The sequence below is a fragment of the Notothenia rossii genome, assembly GCF_949606895.1.
Source record: "Notothenia rossii genome assembly, chromosome: 5".
In the NCBI taxonomy this organism is placed as follows: domain Eukaryota; kingdom Metazoa; phylum Chordata; class Actinopteri; order Perciformes; family Nototheniidae; genus Notothenia; species Notothenia rossii.
The window spans coordinates 41,126,016-41,149,223 of NC_136903.1; the positions used below are offsets into that span (position 1 = coordinate 41,126,016).

A 23,208-nucleotide genomic window follows, 5' to 3' on the forward strand; every position below is an offset into this window, starting at 1 on the left:
TTCTAACGCAACATAAAGTACCGCGACCGCTGTTTGCACCATGTCATCAGAGATATCGTTGGAAAGCTCAGTTTCTCCTGCACAATCTCATCGGATCCAAATATGGTCATTTCCTTTATATCAGCAACCAATCGTGAAAGTACAAAGGGGTCTTAAACCAAGAAACGAAATCTCATTGGCTTGTGTCAATTTCTGACAACGTGATTCGTTCAGATGCGTCACGTGGTGTGCTAAAACACTTCCTGGTTAGCTTTCTGCTAGAAATTTAAATCTCAAAATGGCAAAAGAACGGTGAAAAAAACGTTCACAGAGAAGAAAACAACAATTGTCACTTGCACGAAGCAAGGTTATACAAAAAACAAATGACCCCGAACATGAAATACCTTCAAGGAGTATGTTGAGGCGCAAGCTATCATCCAAATAACAGGAGAGTTTAGCTAGCGCCTGACAGCAATCTTTAAAGGTCGTTTTCTCAAAATGAGTTTTTTCTCCTACTCTGAGTTCGAAATGTTCCCACTTCAGTAGCACGTAGATACACCAAACCTTGCAGATATATTCCTATCAATATTATGAAGGCTTTTACAGAAGGGTTTGTTCATATATCATTCATAGCCTGAATTATATAACATTTTATACCTAAAAACATAGCGAAAATTGATATTTTAGGGCTGTTCACAGTATTATCTGATTTATGGAGTGATACAAAGAGATATCCAAAATCCCTTCTGTAAAAGCCTTAGATACTAATATGATTACAAAATGAAACAAGAATTAAAATATGCGCCTATTTAATGAGATAATGGTTAATTTGCATATTTAAACATGCTATTTCAGAAAACTTGTAACACAAAAAACAATTGCCTTATTGTAAGTAATTCACTGGAGAAATGTCAAGCTGATATCTTTAAGTTAAAGAAATTACCCTATTCACCTTGGGTGTCTCGCCTTAAACTGTTATTCTGCACATTTCTTATACTATCTACATACATCTTATAGTATAATACATATGTATACTGTAATATCAGTTTAATAATAAACAAATAATAAAAAAATAAGTGCTTAAACATAATTAACATTGCAGGAAAGCAATATATTAGACGTTAAGTACTTTGTCAGACTTAATATTTATCTGTAGATCCAAATGTCACTGTGTGTGCTGATTGCTCTGCATGTGTGACCATTAAAGAGGGTTTCATCCCTCCATATTCTTCTTCTATACCCCCAAAGCTTTTTTCTTATTCAAAAGTAGACCTAAACCTAAAGTATGTTTCATTGCTTATATATTTATGATCCACGTCACATTTTTTGTTTTGGCGGCAGTTCTTCCTGTTTGTCAAGAACTCTTCTCAGCAGGGCTCTATAAATAGAGAACTAGGGCAGATATGTAATATTTAATGCAGCCGAACCGTGTATTACAATGCAATAAAGTATTATTTTATTTTTAAAAAACGTTTTCAGATTTCACATCACATAAACACCAAATCCCAGCATGCATTACGGCTAAACCATCCAAATCATCGAGCTGAGGATCTTGCCTACGTGTGTTTCCGGTTTCGTTTATCACCGAAGTATTTTGTTATACACACGTTCCTTCACATTTACATTTTAATTAGCATTAAAGTATTTTGTGAGGCCTTCTAACATGTTTTTAAATATAACTACGGTTGTAGTTGAAGTCGAACCACTATGGTGGTGGGAAATAACTGAAAGTTTAACATGTAATTGATAGTTGTGATATGCTGATTTAATACTATGTGTTTAAGTAAAGTAACCGGGAAACCTGAAACCTGAGTGGGTTTAAGAGTGGCAGGATGGATGGCCAGATCCTTGGCATTTATATGCCACACCTGTGAGGTGGGATGGATTATCTCGGCAAAGGAGAAGTGCTCACTATCACAGATCTGTGAACAATATTTGAGAGAAATGGTTATTTTGTGAACAACATTTTTTAGATCTTTGAGTTCATCTCTTGAAAAATGGGAGCAAAAACAAAAGTGTTGCATTTATATTTTTGTTCAGTGTAGCTAGACCCGCAAATTTGCAGGCCAGGAAATCGCGGGCATAGCTGTAGCTACGTAGGCTACTGTGTGTGTGTGTGTGTGTGTGTGTGTGTGTGTGTGTATGTATTTCGCGGGTTGCTAAATGTTTTGTGCGTGTGTGTTTCTATTGACAAGGAGGTTTAATGTGTGCTACACAAAACGTGCAGTCAGTAGGCTACCCAAATCTCCCGCTGGTCCAAACAAAGTAGGAACAGCATCGTTCTCCAGTGCCCTACGCTGTACATATCCGGCATGAATCGCTGAAAGGTTTGTGAAGCTTTGTTTCGTGAAAGGCTGGCAGAGGGTGTGGCCTCTGGGTATCCCCACCTCAGAGTGCCCAGGAAGTAAACAATGGAAAATGAGAAATCTCCAACGAGGCGTTTTGGGGGGGTCTTTTCTGTGTTAGAGTTTTACTCCCAGCCTACAGGGTGTATTTTGAGGGTTTTTGGCTCTGCAGACCGTTAACATGCATAAAAACCTTCATAACACACAAGGGGACGGGTAATAACCAGAAAAGCATGACATGGGACCTTTAAGTATACCGTACTGCTCCACTCCCATTCAGGCAAATAGTGTTGCGCTAAGCTGCCGCTTCGACACGACGGTGCGGGACACACCAATCTGAGTAGGGCGACAGGACGCTCATCGATGGCCATACATCTATTGACGGCCGAAATCGGCTTGGTGTGTCAGGGCCTATAGGTCGTAATAAGTGCTTGAACAATCGACCTATTTGGTCGTTTTTTGGAGGAGGACAGGCTGTTGGGCAGCGGCTGTGTCAGTACGGCGTCAACTTCCAAAACATCTTTAGTGTCTGTCTTACATCATAAGTTCTACAGACATTTGTTCTAAAAACAAAGAAATTGAGCATTAATAATGATGTGTTCTATTCCCTCCTCAGGTGGTGGGTCTGTTCCCAGCATTAAGTCCTGCTGGATGCAGCCTGAGACCCAGTATCTTGTCATTGAGCTGAATAGTAAATTAACTAAAAAACAGAAGTACCAGCTGTACACAAACTTCACCGGAGAACTAGCTGATGACTTGGCAGGCTTCTATCGGAGTGAATATGAAGAAGATGGGGTCCGAAAGTAAGTTCTCTATTTCCTGTCTGGCATTATCTATAGACCAGTATGGGTTATTTCAAATGTCAACATTGTGTTCAGAATGTTTTTTTTACCCTTCTCAGGATCGTTGCCACCTCTCAGATGCATCCGACTCATGCCAGAAAGACCTTCCCTTGTTTTGATGAACCAGCTTTAAAAGCTGTTTTCCATATAACTCTCATCCACCCCCCTGGAACTGTAGCCCTGTCCAATGGCAAGGAAATAGGTCAGTGCAGTCGAAATGTATAGGAAACAGCATCCACAGTTACAATGATAAATCATTATCTTGCATGCATAGATAGATGTATGCCTGTCTGAGAAAGCCCATCCCCATAATACTATTTATATTCATTTTTAATGGATGCTCATTAAAGGCAGGGGTGCCCCCCGCCGCCCCCCTTCAAGGTTCTCTGAAGGCAAAGGTTTTTCTTGGGTTGGATAGTTTTTGGTACTTTAATGACGTGGCAATTTATGGTAAACAAGAAACATTTTCTTTGGCAATCTCTATGATTTCCATAGAAAAGGAGCAAAGAGAGCTGCTGTCAGAGAAATCCAGACATAAAGTTAACAGAAGGATTTACAAAATGTAAATGTTATCTTTCCTCACATTGCTATATGAATAATTGCATAGTCATTAGAGTCTGTTGAACTATGTTTTTGTGTATTTTCAGACATTGTTAACATCACCATTGGTGGAGCATCTGTGACACACACTAAGTTCGAGCCCACCAAGATCATGTCCACCTATTTACTGGCCATCGTGATCTCTGACTACACACACATCAGCGCTGCACAAGGACACACTCTGGTAACTGTGACCTCATCTTCCATTTTCATCACATTTATGCAGTGGTTAAGGTTCAAGGTTCTTTATTTGTCAAACGAACATAGCTACAGTGTAGTTATGTCGATGAAAATCTTGTGTCACAGGCTTCTCCAACAGTGCAACACAAGACTAGGGTTGGGAACCGGAACTCGGTTCCAGATGAGAACCGATAAGAAAATGCTGGGTACCGGGTACCCGTACAAAATACATAATTTTGGTTCTGCTTAACGGTTCCTAAACGCGCTAGACCCTGTATTCCACCGGGTCCGTCTGCGCCGCGGTGACCCGATGGAATACAGGGGCGGACTGGACATCTGTGTGTTCTGGAGAACCACAGAACGGCCGGTCGTCAGCGGGCCGTTGACGGCCGGCTCGGTACGCTGCGGCCGGCACTGCCCTTAATTTTTTTAAACGTCATCATGTAAGTTGCGCTGACAGGCGACAGAGGTCCACAGTTGCCCCGCAGCGAGGCTCCCCAGTCCCCGGCCCTCCCGTAGACAGTTCACGAGCTCAGTCACATCATAACACCAAAGATGGATCGCGGTAAACGCTCTAAAGTGAGGCTCCACGACACTAAAAAAGAAAAAGACAAGGCACAGTGTAATGCCTGTTAATAGCTTTCAGTTAAAATAAAGCTCAGCTATAGTGAAATACATTTGTATTGCATGTATATTTTTTATTTGTAAACATTTCAGTTAAAGGCGGGGTAGGTAATTTTGGAGAAACCAGCTCGAGTGCGCTATAGAATTTGAAAATACACAGCCGGAAAAAATCTGTCACTTCCTTACAGAGCCCCTCTTCCAACACACACGAACACGCACATGACCAATGAGGGCACGAAATAAGTTTGTGCACAGATGGAAGGCTGACAGTCAGGTAGGCCATCCAGTTATTTTAGCCGGGTCGGCTAAAATGATTGGTCGTGCTTTTTACAGTACTACGGCTTCCACAGATGACATTGTTGTATGGATTTTTTGTCAAAGCGCTTAAGATATTCAATGCTATCGGGATGTTAAGAGTATTCCATGGAATATAACAAAAAGTGTATCTCGAGCCGGTTTCTCAAACTTACCTACCCCACCTTTAAAGCTTACAAGAATAATGATATTTTTGTTATCTAAACGTTTGACCTCTTTCTTTTACAATTTTGGAATCGAAACGGGGAATCGATAAGAACCGGAGCGGATAAGCAGAACCGGAATCGATACCCATCCCTACACAAAACACAGATAAACAGAAAAATATAGTGCAAGTAAATAGTAAATACAAAAAGAAAAATAGTTTAAAAAAGTGAAATAGTGAAATAGTGCAATACGAGTCTTTATGCAAGTCATTGAAATATGATATATTAAGTAAATAGATAAATAATTTGTAAGTAGCAGCCAGATGAATATTGTGGATGTTGTTTCAACAGTTTAGGTGTTTAACAGTCATATTGCCTGTGGGATGAAACTGTCCCTGAGTCTGGTGGTTTTAGTCCTGATGTTGCGGTAGTGCCGCCAGACGGCAGCAGACAGAACAGTTTGTGGCTGGGGTGATGGGGTCTTTGATAATTCTGAGGAATTTCTTCCTGAGCCGCTGGGAGTAAAGGTCCTCCATGGATGGCAGCTCCGTCCTGGTGATGTTCTGTGCCGTTTTCACCACCCTCTGTAAAGCCTTACGATTGAGGGCGGTGCAGCTGCTGTACCAGGCCGTGATGGAGCCAGTCAGGATGCTCTCTACGGTGCACCTGTAGAAGGTCAGGATGCTCTCTATGGAGCACCTGTAGAAAGTCAGGATCCTCTCTATGGTGCACCTGTAGAAGGTCAGGATACTCTCTATGGTGCACCTGTAGAAAGTCAGGATCCTCTCTATGGTGCACCTGTAGAAGGTCAGGATACTCTCTATGGTGCACCTGTAGAAGGTCAGGATCCTCTCTATGGTGGACCTGTAGAAGGTCAGGATCCTCTCTATGGTGCACCTGTAGAAGGTTAGGATCCTTTCTAGGGTGCACCTGTAGAAGGTCAGGATCCTATCTATGGTGCACCTGTAGAAGGTCAGGATACTCTCTATGGTGCACCTGTAGAAGTTGCAGAGTATCCTGGAGTCCATATTGAACCTCCTCAGCCTGCGGAGGAAGAAGAGCCGCTGTCCTACTGTTTTGGGGTGATGATGGTGGTGTGAAGAGTCCATGTCAGGTCCTCAGTGATGTGGACCCCAAAGGAACCTGAAGCTGCTGACTCTCTCCACCGTAGTCCCATTGATGGTGATGGGGGTGTGTCCCTCTCTCTGCTGCTTCCTGTAATCCACAATCAGCTCCTTGGTTTTGCTGACGTTGAGATGGAGGTTGTTATCCTGGCACCGAGATGTCAGGGTTTCGACCTCCTCTCAGGACGCCGTCTCGTCGCAGTCTGTGATCTGGCCGATGACGGTTGTGTTGTCAGCAAACTTCACAATGGTGTTGGAGCTTTGTGTGGCCACGCAGTCGTGTGTGAACAGGGAGTAGAGGAGAGGGCTGAGCACACAGCTTTGAGGGGCTCCGGTGTTGAGGATCAAGGTGGAGGATGTGATGTTTCCCACCCGCACTGCCTGGGGTTTGCCCGTCAGGAAGTTCAGGATCCAGTTACAGAGGGCGCTGTTGAGCCCAAGGTCTCTGAGCTTGATGACCAGCTTGGAGGGCACAATGGTATTGAAGGCTGAAGTGTAGTCATTGAACAGCATTCTCACATACAGTATGAGTTCCTCTGGTCCAGGTGTGAGAGGGCAGTGTGGATGGTGAGGGCTATGGCATCGTCTGTGGACCTGTTTGCTCTGTAGGCAAACTGCAGGGGGTCCAGAGAGTCAGGAAGGGAGGAGGTGATGAAGGTTTTGACTAAACGCTCAAAGCACTTCATGATGATGGAGGTGAGTGCTACTGGGCGGTAGTCGTTGAGGCTGGTGATTTTTGTCTTTTTGGGGACAGGAACGATGGTGGAGCGTTTGAAGCATGTGGGGACTACAGACTGCAGCAGGGACCTGTTGAAGATGTCTGTGAACTAGGGATTTGCATCTCCATCACTAAGGCCGATGCGATGCGCATCTCGATACGTTGCCAATGATACGATACATTAACGATACATTTGAAACACCAGGCGATGGATACGATTCACCCCTGTTGCGATACAGTTCGATACGATTCGATTCAACATTATGCGATACGGGGCGATACGATGCAAAATAATGATACTTCAATATTGTACGACAGAGGATTTTTGTTTTATTCCTTACTCCATACAGTATGCAGCAAATCATAAATCAACAAAAAAGTGCTTTACATATTTGGTTCTCTCTACTAGTACTGCACATCCCATCATGCTGTTTCTTTTTTACCTTAAAAAACTCTCCAGAGTACAGTAGAATTGTATAAAACCTCACAGTTAAACAATTTAAGGATGCATTGCCTATGATTAACAATGTGCAAATAACAACTACCATAGTGCAATTCCCATACAGCTGCCAGCCTGATGTGCTTAACACTCAGTCATAGGCTAACTCACCAGTGAGCAGAAAGCAGTGGTTTCTATATGAACAATAGAGAATACAAATAACCTTTCACAAACAGCTCTTTCATAACTGCTTACAGTAAGGAAGACATTTAAACTGTTATTGGCCGTCACAGGCTGCTATAAACTAAACACCACTCTCTCTGACAGAACACCTCACTGAGTGATTTAACTCATATGTCTAACTTTCAGGTTTCTATTTTCAGCCGCAGACCCCATGTCGCCTCTTTATGTGCGTCGCTAAGCTCCTCGTACCACTTGTGTACTTTAAAGCGGCTCGGCATTGTTAACAATTTGCGAGCGATTTTTCAAGTTGTCCGTCTTTCTTGAAAAATCCGAAGTGTTGCCAAACGTTTGATTTGTAGGTATTTTTCGGTGCGCTGTGTTTCTCTTTCTCCTCGACTTCCATGTGTGTTGATAACTGAGACTCTCGGCCTCCGTAGTGTGAAGCAAAGATCAAAGATCGTCTCTGCTGAGCGTTGACAAGATGAGGGGATTTTACATGAATGAATCGTTTTTTACCAATGCAAAGACGCTACAATCGATGCATTGCGAGTTCAACCCAAACTGTAGCCGATGTGCACTCTTTCAACCGGTGCACTCACATCTTGAACGTTTATGCCGGTGCACCGATGCGAATCGGTGAATCATAACATCGCTACTGTGAACAACTCTGCCAGCTGAACTGCACACACCCTGAGAACACGGCCAGGGATGCCATCAGGTCCAGAAGACTTGTGTGGGCTAACCCTTTTAAAGGGTTTGCACACATCTGCCCTGTTTAAAACAAAAGGGCAGGGCTCCTGGTCCTCCTGTGCCTCCACAGCCTGGCTGCTCTCAAAACGTGCAAAAAAGCCGTTCAGCTAATCTGGGAGAGATGCGCACGCAGACAGTCCTGCAGCAACTCCCGCTGCTCCTTTGTAGTCTGTCATTATTCTTAGTCCCGCCCTCATGTTCCGGGTGCCTTTGAAGTCAGATTCCACCTTGTCTTTGTACTGTCTCTTTGCACTGCTGATTGCTCTCCGGAGTTCATACCTAGATGTCCTGTACTCCTCCAAATCTCCAGCTCTGTGCGCAATAGTGCGCGCTTTCAGCTTGGTACCTACCTCACTATTTATCCAGGGCTTTTGATTTGTATGTTCATACAGAAACCTTCGGTAGCCTACCACGTCATCGATGCATTTCCCAATGTAGCAGATGACCGTGTCCGTGTGTGTGTTGATGTTGTTGTCCTCAAACACACTCCACTCCGTAGATTCGAAGCAGTGCTGCAGAGCTGAGTCTGACTCCTCACTCCATCGCTGTACTGTCTTTGTTACCGGTCTATACCGTTTAAGTTTCTGCCTGTAAGCAGGCAGCAGCAGCAGTGAGATGTGGTCTGATTTGCCAAAGGGAGGGCGAGGGAGAGCCTTATATCCATGTCGAAAAGGGGAATAAACATGGCCCAGTATGTTTCCCCCGCGCGTCGGGCAGCTGATGTGTTGGTAGTACTTCGGCAGGACCTTCTTCATGTTAGCAGTGTTAAAATCCCCGGCCACAATGAACGCCGCCTCTGGCCGTGAAGTCTCGGTCTTGTTGATAATCCCTAACAGCTGATCGAGTGCTGTGTTGTTGTCGGCGAGCGGCGGAATATACACTGCTGTAATCACAACAGATGTAAATTCTCTCGGCAGGTGAAAAGCCCGGCATGTGATCATCAGTGTTGGGCAAGTTACTTCCAAAATGTAATACAGTACATATTACTTATTACTATCTTTTTTAAAGGTGACCTATCATGCAAAATGCACTTTTGTACATCTTTTATACATGAATATGTGTCCCCGGTGTGTCAGGGAACTATAAATATAAAAAAATATACACACTGAAAAAATACGAGAAAAGGCAAAGTTGGAGAGTAGCCAAAAGAATGCGGCCATCTTCACCGGCGCATTTTCATTTAAGCTGAAACAGTCCCATTTTATAGCAGACAACATGACCTGTAATACACACGTGTACCTTAAATATTAACAGTAGATACATAGAGAGATTGATAGATACATTATTATCCCAACTTGGAAATTAAGAGTATAATATATCCTTTGAGGATTACATTGCATTTTTAGCTAAGACAAGTCTATTTATGTTATTCTTCTGCTAATGTATATAGCCCTGATTCATTTTGTAACAAAAAGAACAAAAGCATTTGTAAGGCGATCAAGAATATATATGCAGTGAGACGACATGAATAGATGTCTGACAGAATAAAAGAAGAACTCATGATGCTCCCTGAGAAAATTCTCTGTTAAAGCCAAAGGATATAGATTATAGTTCAGGAAGCACCTAACCTGCATTTTCACGACAAATTCATCAGAAACATGAAATAAACCAAACATGCAGACATCAGAAAATCTCTAACAGCTAAGTTGGTCCACAGGGCAAAGCGTAGCTTACATGTTTTTTGGTTTATCTTCTCGAGAGCATGAATCAGCCTCACAAACGTGTGTGAGTGTTTACGATCCTCAGTACTCTGGAGCAAAGTGATGAACGGTCGATGGACAGAGAAGCAGATAAACCTCTGCAAGACTTCATATACATGTTTGCGCTCTTACTGTTAATATAACATGATCATAAAGCACTTTGATGTGGTTTACTGACTGTTAACTACTTGTTACTATATTACTCTGAACTTCAGTCAACCTTTATCCACCAGTGGTGGAAAATAACAAAGTACATTTACTCAAGTATTGTGCTAAATTACTTTTTTTTACATATTTGTACTTTACTTGAGTATTTCCATTTAATACTACTTTATACTTATACTCCACTACATTTCAAAGGGGAATATTGTACTTTTTACTCTACATTTATTTTAACACTCACGGTTACTAGTTACATATAAAAACACATGATTATGCTGATATGGTATAATGCAGTAGTACTTATATATAATAACCATAATAATATAATAGTGTGAAAAGAGAACTTTTACTTTTGATACTTGATGTACATTTAGCTGATAATACTTCCATACTTGTATACTTATTCTGAAATCGGTCATTGTGCAGAAGGAATACTTTACTTTTTACTTGAGGTATATTTTTATCCTAGTACTTTTGTATTTTTACTTAAGGTAAAAGTTAAGTTTCTTTACAGATTTGGATGAATGATGTGAAATATACAGTAACCAAGTGTTAAATCAGACTTTAGTCCCACCTGGAGTAAATCCACAAGCTACCCTGCAGTATACAAAGTCATTCAAACTAGTTGCACCTTTACCAGCTTTGAGAACACTTTCATGATCAATAATTATAAAACGTATCATATATATTATTCTGAAATGGACCAATCTGCACAATGACTACTTTTACATTTGGTACTTTAACTATATTCTGATGAGTTTCTACTTTTCTACTCTGTAACATTTTGAATGCCGGACTTTTACTGTAACAGAGCGCTCCTACACTCTGGTACTTCTACTTTTACTCAAGTACAAGATCTGAGTACTTCTCCAACCTCTGAAAGGATCTGAGTACTTCTTCCAACTGTGATTATAACACATAACACACATGAGGTTTGCTGCTGTGTGTTCAGATCCGTATCTGGGCTCGCAGGGAGGCGATGGAGCAGGGTCAGGGGAGCTACGCCCTGAACGTGACCAGACCGGTGCTGGACTTCTTCCAGTCCTACTTCAACATCTCCTACCCTCTGAGCAAGTCTGGTAAGCTGCTTTTACAGTATAATCATGATTCAAAGGGGGGAAAGTGGGCACTTAAAACTGATGACATTCCCATAAGCCTCAGCTGTGCTGTATGTTCAATGTGTCAGCGATGGGGAAAATCAGGACCCACATGCAGGATGAGGAGAAGCGGGTTTCAAACAAAAAGCGAGCTTTATTTAACAAAAAAGCTGTTGACCATGAAGAAACAAGAAATAAATCCAAAAACTGGTAGCATCCAAGCAAAAACTGACAGGAACAAACAGAGGTGCAAGGAGGACATGAAAGACGACAATCCGACATGGAGCACAGGGGAAGACAAGACTAAATACACAGAAGGGTAATCACAGGACAAGACACAGCTGGGCAGGGGATGTGGAAACACAAGGGCAACAGGTGAACACAATCAGACAATCAGACACAGGAGGGCAAACACAGGAAGGAAGACCAGACACAAGGGGTGTTTCTCAATGTCGAGGAAGGCTGCTCCAGAGCCACTATTTCAAGGATGCTACGTCATCGAGTCCCGCCAAAGGACTGTTCTAATGACCAGGATGCTTGGAATTCTACCGAGGCCAGCATCCTTCGTTGCGGGAAATTTCGAGGTTGCATATGTGTATCGTTCGCGCTCTTAAAATTCCCACAATGCACGGACCAATATCCAAATCTTTGGCGGAAATCGCGCTCCATTTAAGGCGGGGCCTCGCATATGACTCACACCTGCACACCTGTTAGCCTGTTCCACCATTCTTCATTTTTCCGAGTCAGGTCCTTCAAAAGCGAGGCAAGAATCCTTCCTAGCCTTAGCTGCTAAACTAAGCTGTGAACATGATGCACCTTTCTTTCCCCACCAGTAGGCTATTTCTCCCCCTCAAAGTGATGTTGAAGGATTGTCGCCATCAACCTATTATTGCAATTTTTGCAACTCTTTTAGCTTAATAGAGCTAGATTGCAATATGCATAAGTTTATTGGGAATGCTGTTAACAGCATTCCAACAATCTGTTCTTCTACGCACAAAATTCTTTATTCTTATTATTCCACCTGTTATGTTGCTGGTCTTCTCCTCCCGCGTTGAACATCGCAGAAACTCCGTTCAAACATCAAAACGTTCAGCTCGGTCGGGAATCGAGTGCTATTACTTTTATCATTCATAAGTTTCATAATTCCAGAGATATAGCCCATAATTCATCACATTTTTAACCATTGAAGTCAATGGAGAAAATCTTCAGACTCGAACAATCTTCATGCGAATTCAACTGCTAACTGTTCCTTCATACTTTCACTCAGAAACCTCATTCCAACTTTAAAATGTTACACATCTTTCTGACATTATTCGTGTAAAACAACTTTTAAATCTGATTCTTACTTTTAGAGATATTAAACATTGTTCAGACCTTGGTACAGAGGCTTTCTTCAGATTTTAACATTAACTACAGTGCGTGATGTCACAGCTAGAGTGTAGGAAATCTTGAAATTTGCCTTCATATCATTTTTTAAAACTGCCATAATTCCAAAACCCTACATTCCTGAGACATAATCTTTAATGACAAATGTAGGAAAACATCGCGTAGCTTGAAAAATGACAAATAATTAAGCAACATTTTTTTTAACAAAATGCCTCTTGAGGGCATGAAGTGACAAAAACATTCAACATGTCTCCATTAAAGCACATTGTAATTTCAGGCTGATATTTCCTCACAGTAGCAGTAGCAGTAGCAGTAACACCTTTAGTTAATCTGCTAAAAAGGCCACATTATTGACCCGAAAGTACACAAAAATTACACTTCAGATACTCAAGGTCCTTGAGATGCTTCACGCTTTGACATTTCACCGATATCTGTTATCGTTCTTCCACAAAACGTTCACATGTAAGAGGTTTATCTCTCATTCAGAACAATGGAAACCTTTGATCTCTGGACACCTCGTTAGCTCAAATATAAACACCTGTGTCATGGAACACGATGATGTCATCGCTCCAACTGACCTGCTCAGAGCAGCAGACTTCAGTTAATGGTCCTGCCCTCAGCAGCTCTACGTCAATTATGGGGTGTCATCATATGCCGTTTCCTCGCCATAAAAGACGATGTCGCTATACATTAACTCCTATGAAAATGTTCAAAAAGTGTGTGCTAACAGTCCAGCCGTGAAGACATCTACCGGACAGTTTTGAGATTTCTTCAAATGCCGTTGCCATGGCAACACAATGCTCGCCATGAAACACGGTTTTCTCTTAACTTCAGAGAAAATACTCCAAACGGCCCAAAACTTCACAGGTTTGGTAACGATGCAGCCATCAACGCATCTAAGCGTATTATGGGGTGTCATCAAATACAGTTGCCATGCCGACAGATCATTCGCCATCAAGTTAGTTCAGAAGTTTGCAGTTCAAATATTCTGCTGCTTTTTCATGCATTTAGACTTTTCTTTTCTTGTTCTTATTTCACATTCAAGCCCCCAGTGTTCATGTATCATTTCAATCTAAATTCTTCACTTTCTTCTTACACATTATATTTCAGCATAGCAATTCAGCGTCAGCTTTTCAGTATAAAGCATTCCCGCTAGCAATTTCTTCAGGAATTGCATTCTCTAGTTTTTGTTTGCTTTGCTGTTTTTCTCTAAATGTTGTTTAATTATGCACTTCATTTGGATGGGAACCTAATGTGTGATCAATCTGCTGAGTAGGCTAATTATTTTTCAAAAGCTCGCAAATGTAATGAAAGTGAAACTTGATCTGTTTTTTTTACTGTGGATGCTCAAAGTAGTTACAAAAAACTTGTAAAACTTACAAATTAAAAAAGAAAGAAAAGAAGAAAAAGAAGAAGACAAATAAATAAAGGAAAAGAAAAGAGACAATAAGAGGGGAGAATGAAGTTTCTTTTGCTATTGTATTATGTTAAATTGTTCGATTGTTGAGGAGTGTCTGGTGGTATACAGAGGAATCAGCCCTGGATAAACTGCAGGTTAATTCTTCAATCCAGAACAGGTTAATCCCATTAAGCAAGCAACATGTTTCCGTTTTTCTGTGGATTTAAGTGTTGTTGAAATGTCAATCCAACATACCATAGCTTGGTTTTGAAATTCTTTCCAGAGACCTCAGCTGCTGTCGCAGAACAACAGATTTGTTGCATGTTGTTTCTCTGTTTTATTGTAATAAATTATAGCTGTGATGCAACGACTTGTGATCAGTCCCTTTAACCTGCTGTAAACCTGCTCTCTGCAGATCAAATCGCCCTGCCAGACTTCTTCTTTGGTGCGATGGAGAACTGGGGTTTAGTGACGTACAGAGAAAGCAACCTCCTCTATGACCCTGTGACATCCTCCAACAGAAACAAAGAGACGACTGCCACCATCATTGCTCATGAACTAGCACACATGGTGAATACGTTTTACAATGTCATTTTAAATGGTATCTTTAGATTGATGATGATCCATATCAGGTGTGTGATACTCATTTTAGTTCAGGGGCCGCCGCATACAGCCAAATGTGATCTCATGTGGGCCAGACCAGTTATATCTTAGAATAATAAATAACGACAACTCCAAATGATCCCCTTTGTTGAGTGCAAAAATGTACATTGTGAAATATTTCATATTTAATAAACTACCTTACAAGAAAACATTACGAGCAAGCAAACATTTCTTAAGAAAAATAAGTGCAATTCCAACAATATTATGCCTCTGCATTTAGTCATCGGTATATGGAACTGAACAATATAGTTTTTGACTTTATGATCAAAACAGGTTTTTTACATCCATTTCCACAACTGTGTAGTAATCCTGAACACCTGAACCATCACGGCACCATAAAAACTAATATGGGAACTATTAAGGAGGAACGTTAACTTAACCCCCTGCCTTGTAAATGACAACTATTTGTACATACAAAATACATAAAAGTTGTGCGGTTTTGTCCCGCGATCCATATGTTTGACACCCCTGATGTAAATAAATGTAATATGTGTGCAGTGGTTTGGTAACCTGGTGACTCTGCGCTGGTGGAATGAGGTGTGGCTGAACGAGGGCTTTGCTTCCTACGTGTCGTACCTGGGAGCGGACCATGCTGAGCCGGCATGGAACGTGGTGAGAACACAAAGCTTATCTGACTCCTTCTGCCGTAATAACAACAAATATATACTTATCTGCTGTGGTGGAAGGTAACTAAGTACATTTACTCAAGTACTGTGCTTAAGTACACATTTCAGATACTTGTACTTTACATGAGTAACTACTTACTGTGCCACTTCATACTTCAACTCTGCTACAATTCAAATACAGTACATACTACATTTACTTTATAGATCCAGATTTGTAAACACAAACTTATGAAGAACTTTTAAAATACGTTGTTTGGATATAAATTAAACGATCCACATTATAATTAAGTAGAGCTAAAACAACTAGAGACGGAAAATTCATTGGCTGATGTTAAAGTAATCTTTTGGGGGAAAAAACATTTCATAGTAAAAGTAGACACAAAATATATTTGCTGTTTTTACTTTTGATTTGTTTCATTCATTTTTTTTTTTTTTTTTGCAATGTGTACTTTTACTCCTTATACTTGAGGTACATTTTTCCTGGTCATACTTAAATACTTTTACTTAGGTCCCTTTTTGATAGTACTTCAACGTAATTTTACAGTGAAGTATCATTACTTTTACTTAAGTATTGGATCCGGAAACTTTCCCACCTCAGCCTTTCTGTCAACTTTGCACCTGATATGAAATGTTACACATTGCTGTCTGTCTCTGATCTCCAGAAAGACTTGATCGTTCTGGATGACGTCCACAGGGTGTTTGCGGTGGACGCCCTGACTTCCTCTCATCCTCTGTCCTCTAAAGAAGACAGTGTTATCCTGCCGGGCCAGATCTCTGAGCAGTTTGATACCATCTCATACAGCAAGGTACACACACACAGGCAACATATCTTTACATGATCGTATCAGAAACAAGACATTATTGAGGGTATATTGCCTCATAACTTATGAGGCAATATACCTCACCTCAAGTGAGGAGCCCTTTGTATGTTTTTCTATATGTGGACCTCAGTGACATTTTGTTGGACTTCCCTGGCCTAAGATAACAGGAATGGTTTTTTTCAGTATTGTGATTAAATCAATTGAAACAAGTTACTGAAACAAATTATGTTACTAAAACCAATACCAACACATATTAAGAAATAAAAACAACGATTGGCTACGTGAATAATGTATTTATTAGCCCAAACTGCATTTAGGTTAATGGTTAAGTAACTAAACTAAAATTGTAACTAAGTAATTGACACAAATTCAGTTTTTAAAACAATAACCAATAATGGTATTTGATGTCTTTATACTGAACTGAAAAGTTTAAATCTTGAACACTGACTTTGTCTCCTTTTTTCCAGCATTAAATGTGCCTCTCACTGAATAACCGGCCCCAGCACGGCCCCCCCAGTCAAATTGTAAGCTGGTGTAAGCTCATTGATCGACAGAGAGACTGACAGTGTGTCCTGTGTGTGTCCTGTGTGTGTGTTCTATGTGTGTGTCCTCAGGGTGCAGCAGTGTTGAGGATGTTGTCTGATTTCCTGTCAGAGCCGGTCTTTGTCCAGGGACTCAGTGTATGCTCCTTTGTTTCTGTTTGCTTAAAAGCATCATACACACATTTTATGTCATGATTAATAACTGTATTTGCACGTATTCACTAACAGGGAACAACTAACTGACAGGATGATTGTTTTTATTTTATATTCAGACATACCTCAAACAATTTTCCTACAGTAACACAGTGGGGAGTGACCTGTGGCACCACCTACAATTGGTAAGATTGCAGTTTTTATTTTATTTCCTGAAAATATATTCCTAAGTCTACATATTGTTAACTAAATCAAGCTGCAATTGCAAATTGTGGTGGTTTATTTAAATCTTTCTGAGCACTGGCTTAGGGAAGACATTGAGCTTTGGTTGTTTATATTTGAGTCTGACCGCAGGTGTTAATGGAGTTTAGAAAGAAGATAACACATCCTTTATTCCTGCCTTCACATTCTCATGTCAAGTTAACGTTTATTTATAAAGCACTGGATCACAACAGAAGTTATCTCAAGAAACTTTTTGTGGAGAGTCTACACACCATACTCTTCAGATTATGTATTGCTCTTTTTAATAATGCTGTATTTATTATAACTTCTGTGGTCACCAAAATGTTTCAGTAATATTGTGTATTTGTGCTGGGAGATGTTGATGTTGCTTGTGTTTCCACCCTTTTCAGGAAAATAGAGCACCAACTAGTTCATGGTATAATGTGACGGTGTGTTGTATCTGACATTTTCCTGTAGTTTATTTATGCAATAGCTCACGACAGGCCGTTCGCGTCGGGCCGAACCACGCCCCTTAGCTGTGATATAATGAGCATATATCACGGCCTGAAGTGAGCTATTGGTTTTATAAAACGGTTACCAAGTGTGGCAATATGAAAGAAAAATACACACTCTAATTTAAATAGTTTTTATTAGTAAATAATGATGTTCAAAATAAAATAGTCCCTCCGTTGCCTTCTGCACAAAACATAGTGCAAGGTGGTTGCTATGCAACAACACTAACAGCGAGCGAACATATTAGACAGAGAGCGTTGATCCATTATTTGGCTGTTTATTTACATTAATGTGTATGTTGCTGTTTATTGTGCATCCACTGAAAAACTGTCCAGCATCAGTAGCATGGCTTACGTGGTCACTTGTATAGGTTGAGGTTGTTCTAGGCTGTTGCTTGGCATGGCGAGAATATTGCTCCACTTTCTCCGGTCCCCGAGATTTGGCTTCCAGTAGCTCTGGAGAGAGCTTTCGCACCTGTGGCCACTAACGGTCATAATTTCTCTGCTTTGTTTCAAGACCCGCATCAGAAAGCTTTTGAATGGTGCTACTTTTCCAGTTGGTCTACCTGCTCTTCACGTAGCTCTGCATGTCGTAGTTTAGGTGTTTTTTTTCTGGAGATAGGCACTGCTCAATCCACTCCTCCATACTATAGTAAGACCCCCCCGGAGCTCGAAGTTAATCTTAAATGTTTCCATCTTATGCTTTGTAAGTTTGTTTCGTCACGGAAGAAATTTAAATATATTTATAAAACTGACAAGTCAAATCAAGCAATCTGATTGGTCGATAGCGTTTTTGCGGACCTCTTTGATTACAGATTTGAAAACATCGTTGCTTGCTTTAAAAGTAGTATAATTCAATATGTTAAACCTTCGAAAGTATCTAGATATCCCTTCCCTAATTCCAAAGGAACTGCACAATGAATATGTTTTGCCGTTTGATGTCTATGTCTGGACCGCTGCGTAAAAAGGAGGGCTTCTGCCCCGTTACTTCTCCGCTGCTTTTCCTGCAGTTTGCTTTTCAGCCCAATGGTATACTGTTTTTCTCAGACGCGGAGGGATACTGACTTGTTGTGAAAAGTAACTTACAATTCTACCCGTGGTATACGCTCAGTAGTATCACGGCTAAGAACCAATCAGATTGCTTGATTTGACTTGTCCGTTTTATAATATGTAATATATACACCTTAAACTAGAAACATGATAGTGTTGAAAATGTATTATCATTTTTTAAATGAAGGATTACAACCACCAACCCACCATGTTTAAACTTGCTTTCTTGTCAAAATAACATAAATACAGATAGGTGCTTCCTGTCACCTTTATCAACAGGCAGTGAGCGCCAATGATGTTCCACTTCCTCATCCAGTTTCTGACATCATGAACCGCTGGGTGCTGCAGATGGGCTTCCCTGTGGTTAGCATAGATACTGTTACAGGAACGGTGTCCCAGAAGCACTTCCTGCTGGATCCAGAGTCTAACAACATGGTCCAATCACCTTACAAGTTTGTAACACTACACCATTTTACTGCAAAAATATCTGCACAGATTATCCTCCCTTAATAGTTGTATTCCCCCTCTTGAGTTACTTGAGTTATACATATAAACTCATGTTTAGAATCGTATTAGATTTGTATTGGTTCTACTGTGACATGTCTCCATGCTTTAATGTTCAAAAAGCTCTTTATTTCTCTCATACTGCCTGTACTGCAGCACTTCTTTTCACTCTCTGTCTGAAACCAGAGCCCAGTCTGCTCTGATTGGTTCGCTGGCCGGCTCTGTTGTGATTGGTCAGCCGGTGTGAGATGTCCCGCCCCATAGCCAATCAGGTGCAATGTGTTGGAGTGCAAGCCAATAGGAGCGCAAGTGTTACATAGTGATGTCATTGTGTTACGGAAGTAAACAAAGGAGTCCAATGGAGGCGAGTAGTATTATTCATCCCGCTTTCGTCTCATTAGTATGTGACAGGTCACACCTCCCCCCATTATGCAAATGAGCTAAGTCCCGCCTCCCCTTTGATCGAGGTGTGAGATCTCAAGTAGGTGTGATATCCCAAGTAGGTGTGAGATCCGTCGATAGGAGGGGGGGTTGATGTGTATTCACAGGTGTGAAAAGCCCCCACTGTTGCGCCTTATGGTGTATAATAAAAAATGTTTCAATCACATTAGTATGCATAAAAAGTGACAGGTGGGCCCGACCCCAAGTCTATTAAAACAAAATGCCGCTTCCATCACATTAATATGCATAAAAGTGACAGAAGGGCCCGCCCCAATTATGTGATGTCAGAAGACCGAGGGGGTGGAGTGAGATAAAAAAAAAAGAACCCCCGTGCAGATAAAAAGCCAGTCATTTCCAATCATCAAGTCATCTTTCCAAAAACAAAAAATGGCCAAGAGACGCCTCGATATGGGTTTAATCAGCGAGACGCCTGTGACAACTTACCGCAATGCAGCTCATGGTTTCAAAACAGAGATTGGAATATTCATGTAAAAAAGATGCCATCTTCTGATATGCATGTAGACATTTTGGTTAAAGTACGTCAGATGCCTTCACCACAACTGTACCAGAGTACCAACCGCTGTCTCCTGGTACTCATCGGAGTAACTCACTCACTAAAAATGAAATACTAGCCTATATGACAGTAAAACAAGAATAACGTTTAAAAGGGGAGTGATTTGAAAAATATCCATAGAAAAATCTGCTTACAGTTCTGTTTCATATGGGTGTTGAGAGATGTATCCATAGATCTCTTCATTTTGCTCTCAAAGTGCACCAGATTGATGTGTGTGTGTGTGTGTGTGTGTGTGTGTGTGTGTGTGTGTGTGTGTGTGTGTGTGTGTGTGTGTGAATCAGTCACGGATGTCTTCACATGGAGATGAAGACTCCTGTCTCTTAACACCCAAGGTCCTGCAGTCGGCTAAGGCTGTAAAAGTATAGAAAAAGCAGGTAGGAGGGGGTTGAGAGGAGACTCGGGGGTGTCAATATATCCAGACCAAAATATGCGGATTCAGAGCTGATCAGAACACAGAAAGGCTGGGAAATTATTTTTAGTTTTTGTCTACTATCTACATGTTTGTAATGTGTATGTACATATTTTCAATGCCATCTCTCTCTGTTTCTGCTGATGTGTAAAATATACAAAATAACGTTTTATATACTTACTCTCTTGTTAAAAGGCGATGAAGTTTGCAGCGTAAGCCAGCCATCAGTGTTCTAGATTTTAAGGCTTTGCATACCTCAAAGTGTGTCTAAAAGTATCTTCGCAAGAGAAAAAAAAGCCCAAATTCGCCTAGGCCATTAAAAAGAAACCGAATTGCTGCTAAGAAATAAGTTCAGAAAGCTATGACTCCAGTGGAACACTGTTAGAGTCAAAAGTAACTCTCAATGTATTCAGACAGAGTATGCAGATTGCGGCTGATCAGAACAAAGAAAGCACCTTCCTCGTCAAAAGTTAGTCACACACTCCCTTACTGTCACCCTTACCTCGTCCTATGTCAGGCCTTTTGGTGTGTGTGTGTGTGTGTGTGTGTGTGTGTGTGTGTGTGTGTGTGTGTGTGTGTGTGTGTGTGAGCCTGGCCCTGCCCCCTCCTCCCCCCTTCCTGCCATCTTATCACTAGACAGAGGGGGGAGGGGTTCTCTCTAAAACAAAGTGTCTGTAAAGGTGCCTGCCATCTCTCTCTCTGTTTCTGCTGATGTGTAAAATATACAAAATAACGTTTTATATACTTACTCTCTTGTTAAAAGGTGATGAAGTTTGCAGCGTAAGCCAGCCATCAGTGTTCTAGTTTTAAGGTTTTGCATACCTCAAAGTGTGTCTAAAAGTATCTTGGCAAGAGAAAAAAAAGCCAAAATCCGCCTAGGCCATTAAAAAGAAACCGAATTCCACGTTTTACAAATGAACAGACACAAAATGCAGACTTGACTACTTGGCAGTTGATTAAAGCAGATGTGTCCTTTTTCATCTCTCAAAGGTTTGGGTCCTGTTCAACACTGGGTACAGAAATATATTCAATATACAGTCATTTGTACGTAAAGATTTTGTAAGTTGTAAGCACTTAGAAATATACATTTGTTTGCATTTAAAGTGGCTGTAGACAACTTATCATAATGAAGTAGTTGATTGCACAAATTTGTAATGGATGTAAAATAAAGACGACATTAGCATTTTAATTGGCTCCCTATAAGACTTGCTTTCTCTATGAAATTATGTCTGGCTCTGAGTAGTGTTCCCCCTTTCACAATAAAAAGCCCAAACACAATACTTTCTGAATCACTGCAGGAAGTAATGTACTAAAATGTAAATACAAATAGCTTACAGTAGCTCCCAATTAGTTGAACAATTGGAAAACCGCAAGGACTGTGGAAACACCTACTGGCAAAGGATTGTGGATGCAAATTATGCAAAGAGGAAGAAAAACATTCTATCTAAAGCTATATAACACAATCTGCATATTGACAGTATGAGTACAACAAAAACAGTATGCATGTTGATGCAAACGACGATGTTCAGTAAACGATCAATCAAAATCGAAGGATCCAATGTATTTTTAAATGGAGCAGAAATAGAACTAGTCTCCCAGTGCAAGTATCTTGAACAGGGATTGTCATATTGGACTCGCACTTGACTTTTTAAGAAATATATCCAGAAAGTATCCAATACCATTAAATTCAACTTGCAATATTTTAAACAAATTAGACCTTTTCTTAACTGTCAATGCTGCAAAGTCATACCTCCACTGTATGATTCTATCCCACATTGAATACTGTTTTACAAACTGGTCGTTTGCTTGTGCCACACACCTGAAACCCATAGAACAGCTGTTCAAGAGAGCTATCCAGGTGTTTGACAGAAAGCCACAGTCATACCACCACTGTACCATCCTCGAAAATCACAATTCTTGAGTTTTTGACAATTTTATGTCTTTTAAAAGTATGTGTTTTTTAAATAATATTTACATGGGCTGGCCCCCCTCCTTGGGGGAATTCATCCACCCAAAACACACTGGACGCAGCACTAGGTCAGAAACCAGAGGAGACTGTGAAGTCCACCACAGACGGATCACCTTTGGACAAAATGTCCTCTCCATTAAAGGCAGCTCATTGTGGAATAGCCCCCCAACTGAGATACGGGATTGTCCCACTCTCAATAGTTTTAAAGGTCAACTTAAAGAATGGTTGAGCAACAAACAGACGTGTAATCACCGCTAAATAAATGCACTTTAACACAGAGGTATCTCCTCTTGCACTTTATGTAGCACTTTTATCTTATCTTGCACTTTATATATCATAGCTGCTACATTGTACTGCCATGTGGTAAATGCTTGTATGCTGCTCATGCTTTTTCTGCATATCATGTTTTTATTTTTGCTGTATATATATAAATGTCATGTTCTTATATGCTGTATGTGACGGGACTATAGATGGAAATTAGCTCAAAGCTAAAATCCGGCTCATTTACACATGTAGGCATTATTTTTGTTTTAAAGTGTTCATCAATGTGCACTACGGTAGCCCTGAAGAAAATTTAACATTCAAATATGTTATCGATGTCCCCATTCCCAGTTTGTTTTGGGAATAATTGCGATGTTTTCTATGTTTTGGTAGCTCTTAACAAAACAGAATTTTTGTAAAAGACTGCGACTCTAAAAGGCAAGTTTGTGATTTTAACACTGTTTCGATGAAA

General features: G+C 40.7%; 1 protein-coding gene across 4 annotated transcripts in view; it reads left to right on the forward strand.

Moving 5' to 3' along the window:
* The window catches only part of LOC307041411 (aminopeptidase N-like), a 388,536-nt gene that overhangs the window by 26,325 nt on the left and 339,003 nt on the right, over positions 1-23,208 (forward strand). For all 4 annotated transcript variants that reach the window (XR_013808750.1, XM_079684804.1, XM_079684805.1 and 1 more), the window contains 10 exons: positions 2,941-3,127; positions 3,226-3,368; positions 3,814-3,950; positions 11,060-11,186; positions 14,405-14,559; positions 15,151-15,264; positions 15,941-16,084; positions 16,714-16,779; positions 16,914-16,979; positions 18,858-19,030. Coding sequence is in view for 3 of the 4 variants with exons in the window: in XM_079684804.1 (XP_079540930.1) it covers positions 2,941-3,127; positions 3,226-3,368; positions 3,814-3,950; positions 11,060-11,186; positions 14,405-14,559; positions 15,151-15,264; positions 15,941-16,084; positions 16,714-16,779; positions 16,914-16,979; positions 18,858-19,030 (1,312 nt within the window). In the remaining variant the exon portion in view is untranslated. The remainder of the gene's footprint in view (positions 1-2,940; positions 3,128-3,225; positions 3,369-3,813; positions 3,951-11,059; positions 11,187-14,404; positions 14,560-15,150; positions 15,265-15,940; positions 16,085-16,713; positions 16,780-16,913; positions 16,980-18,857; positions 19,031-23,208) is intronic.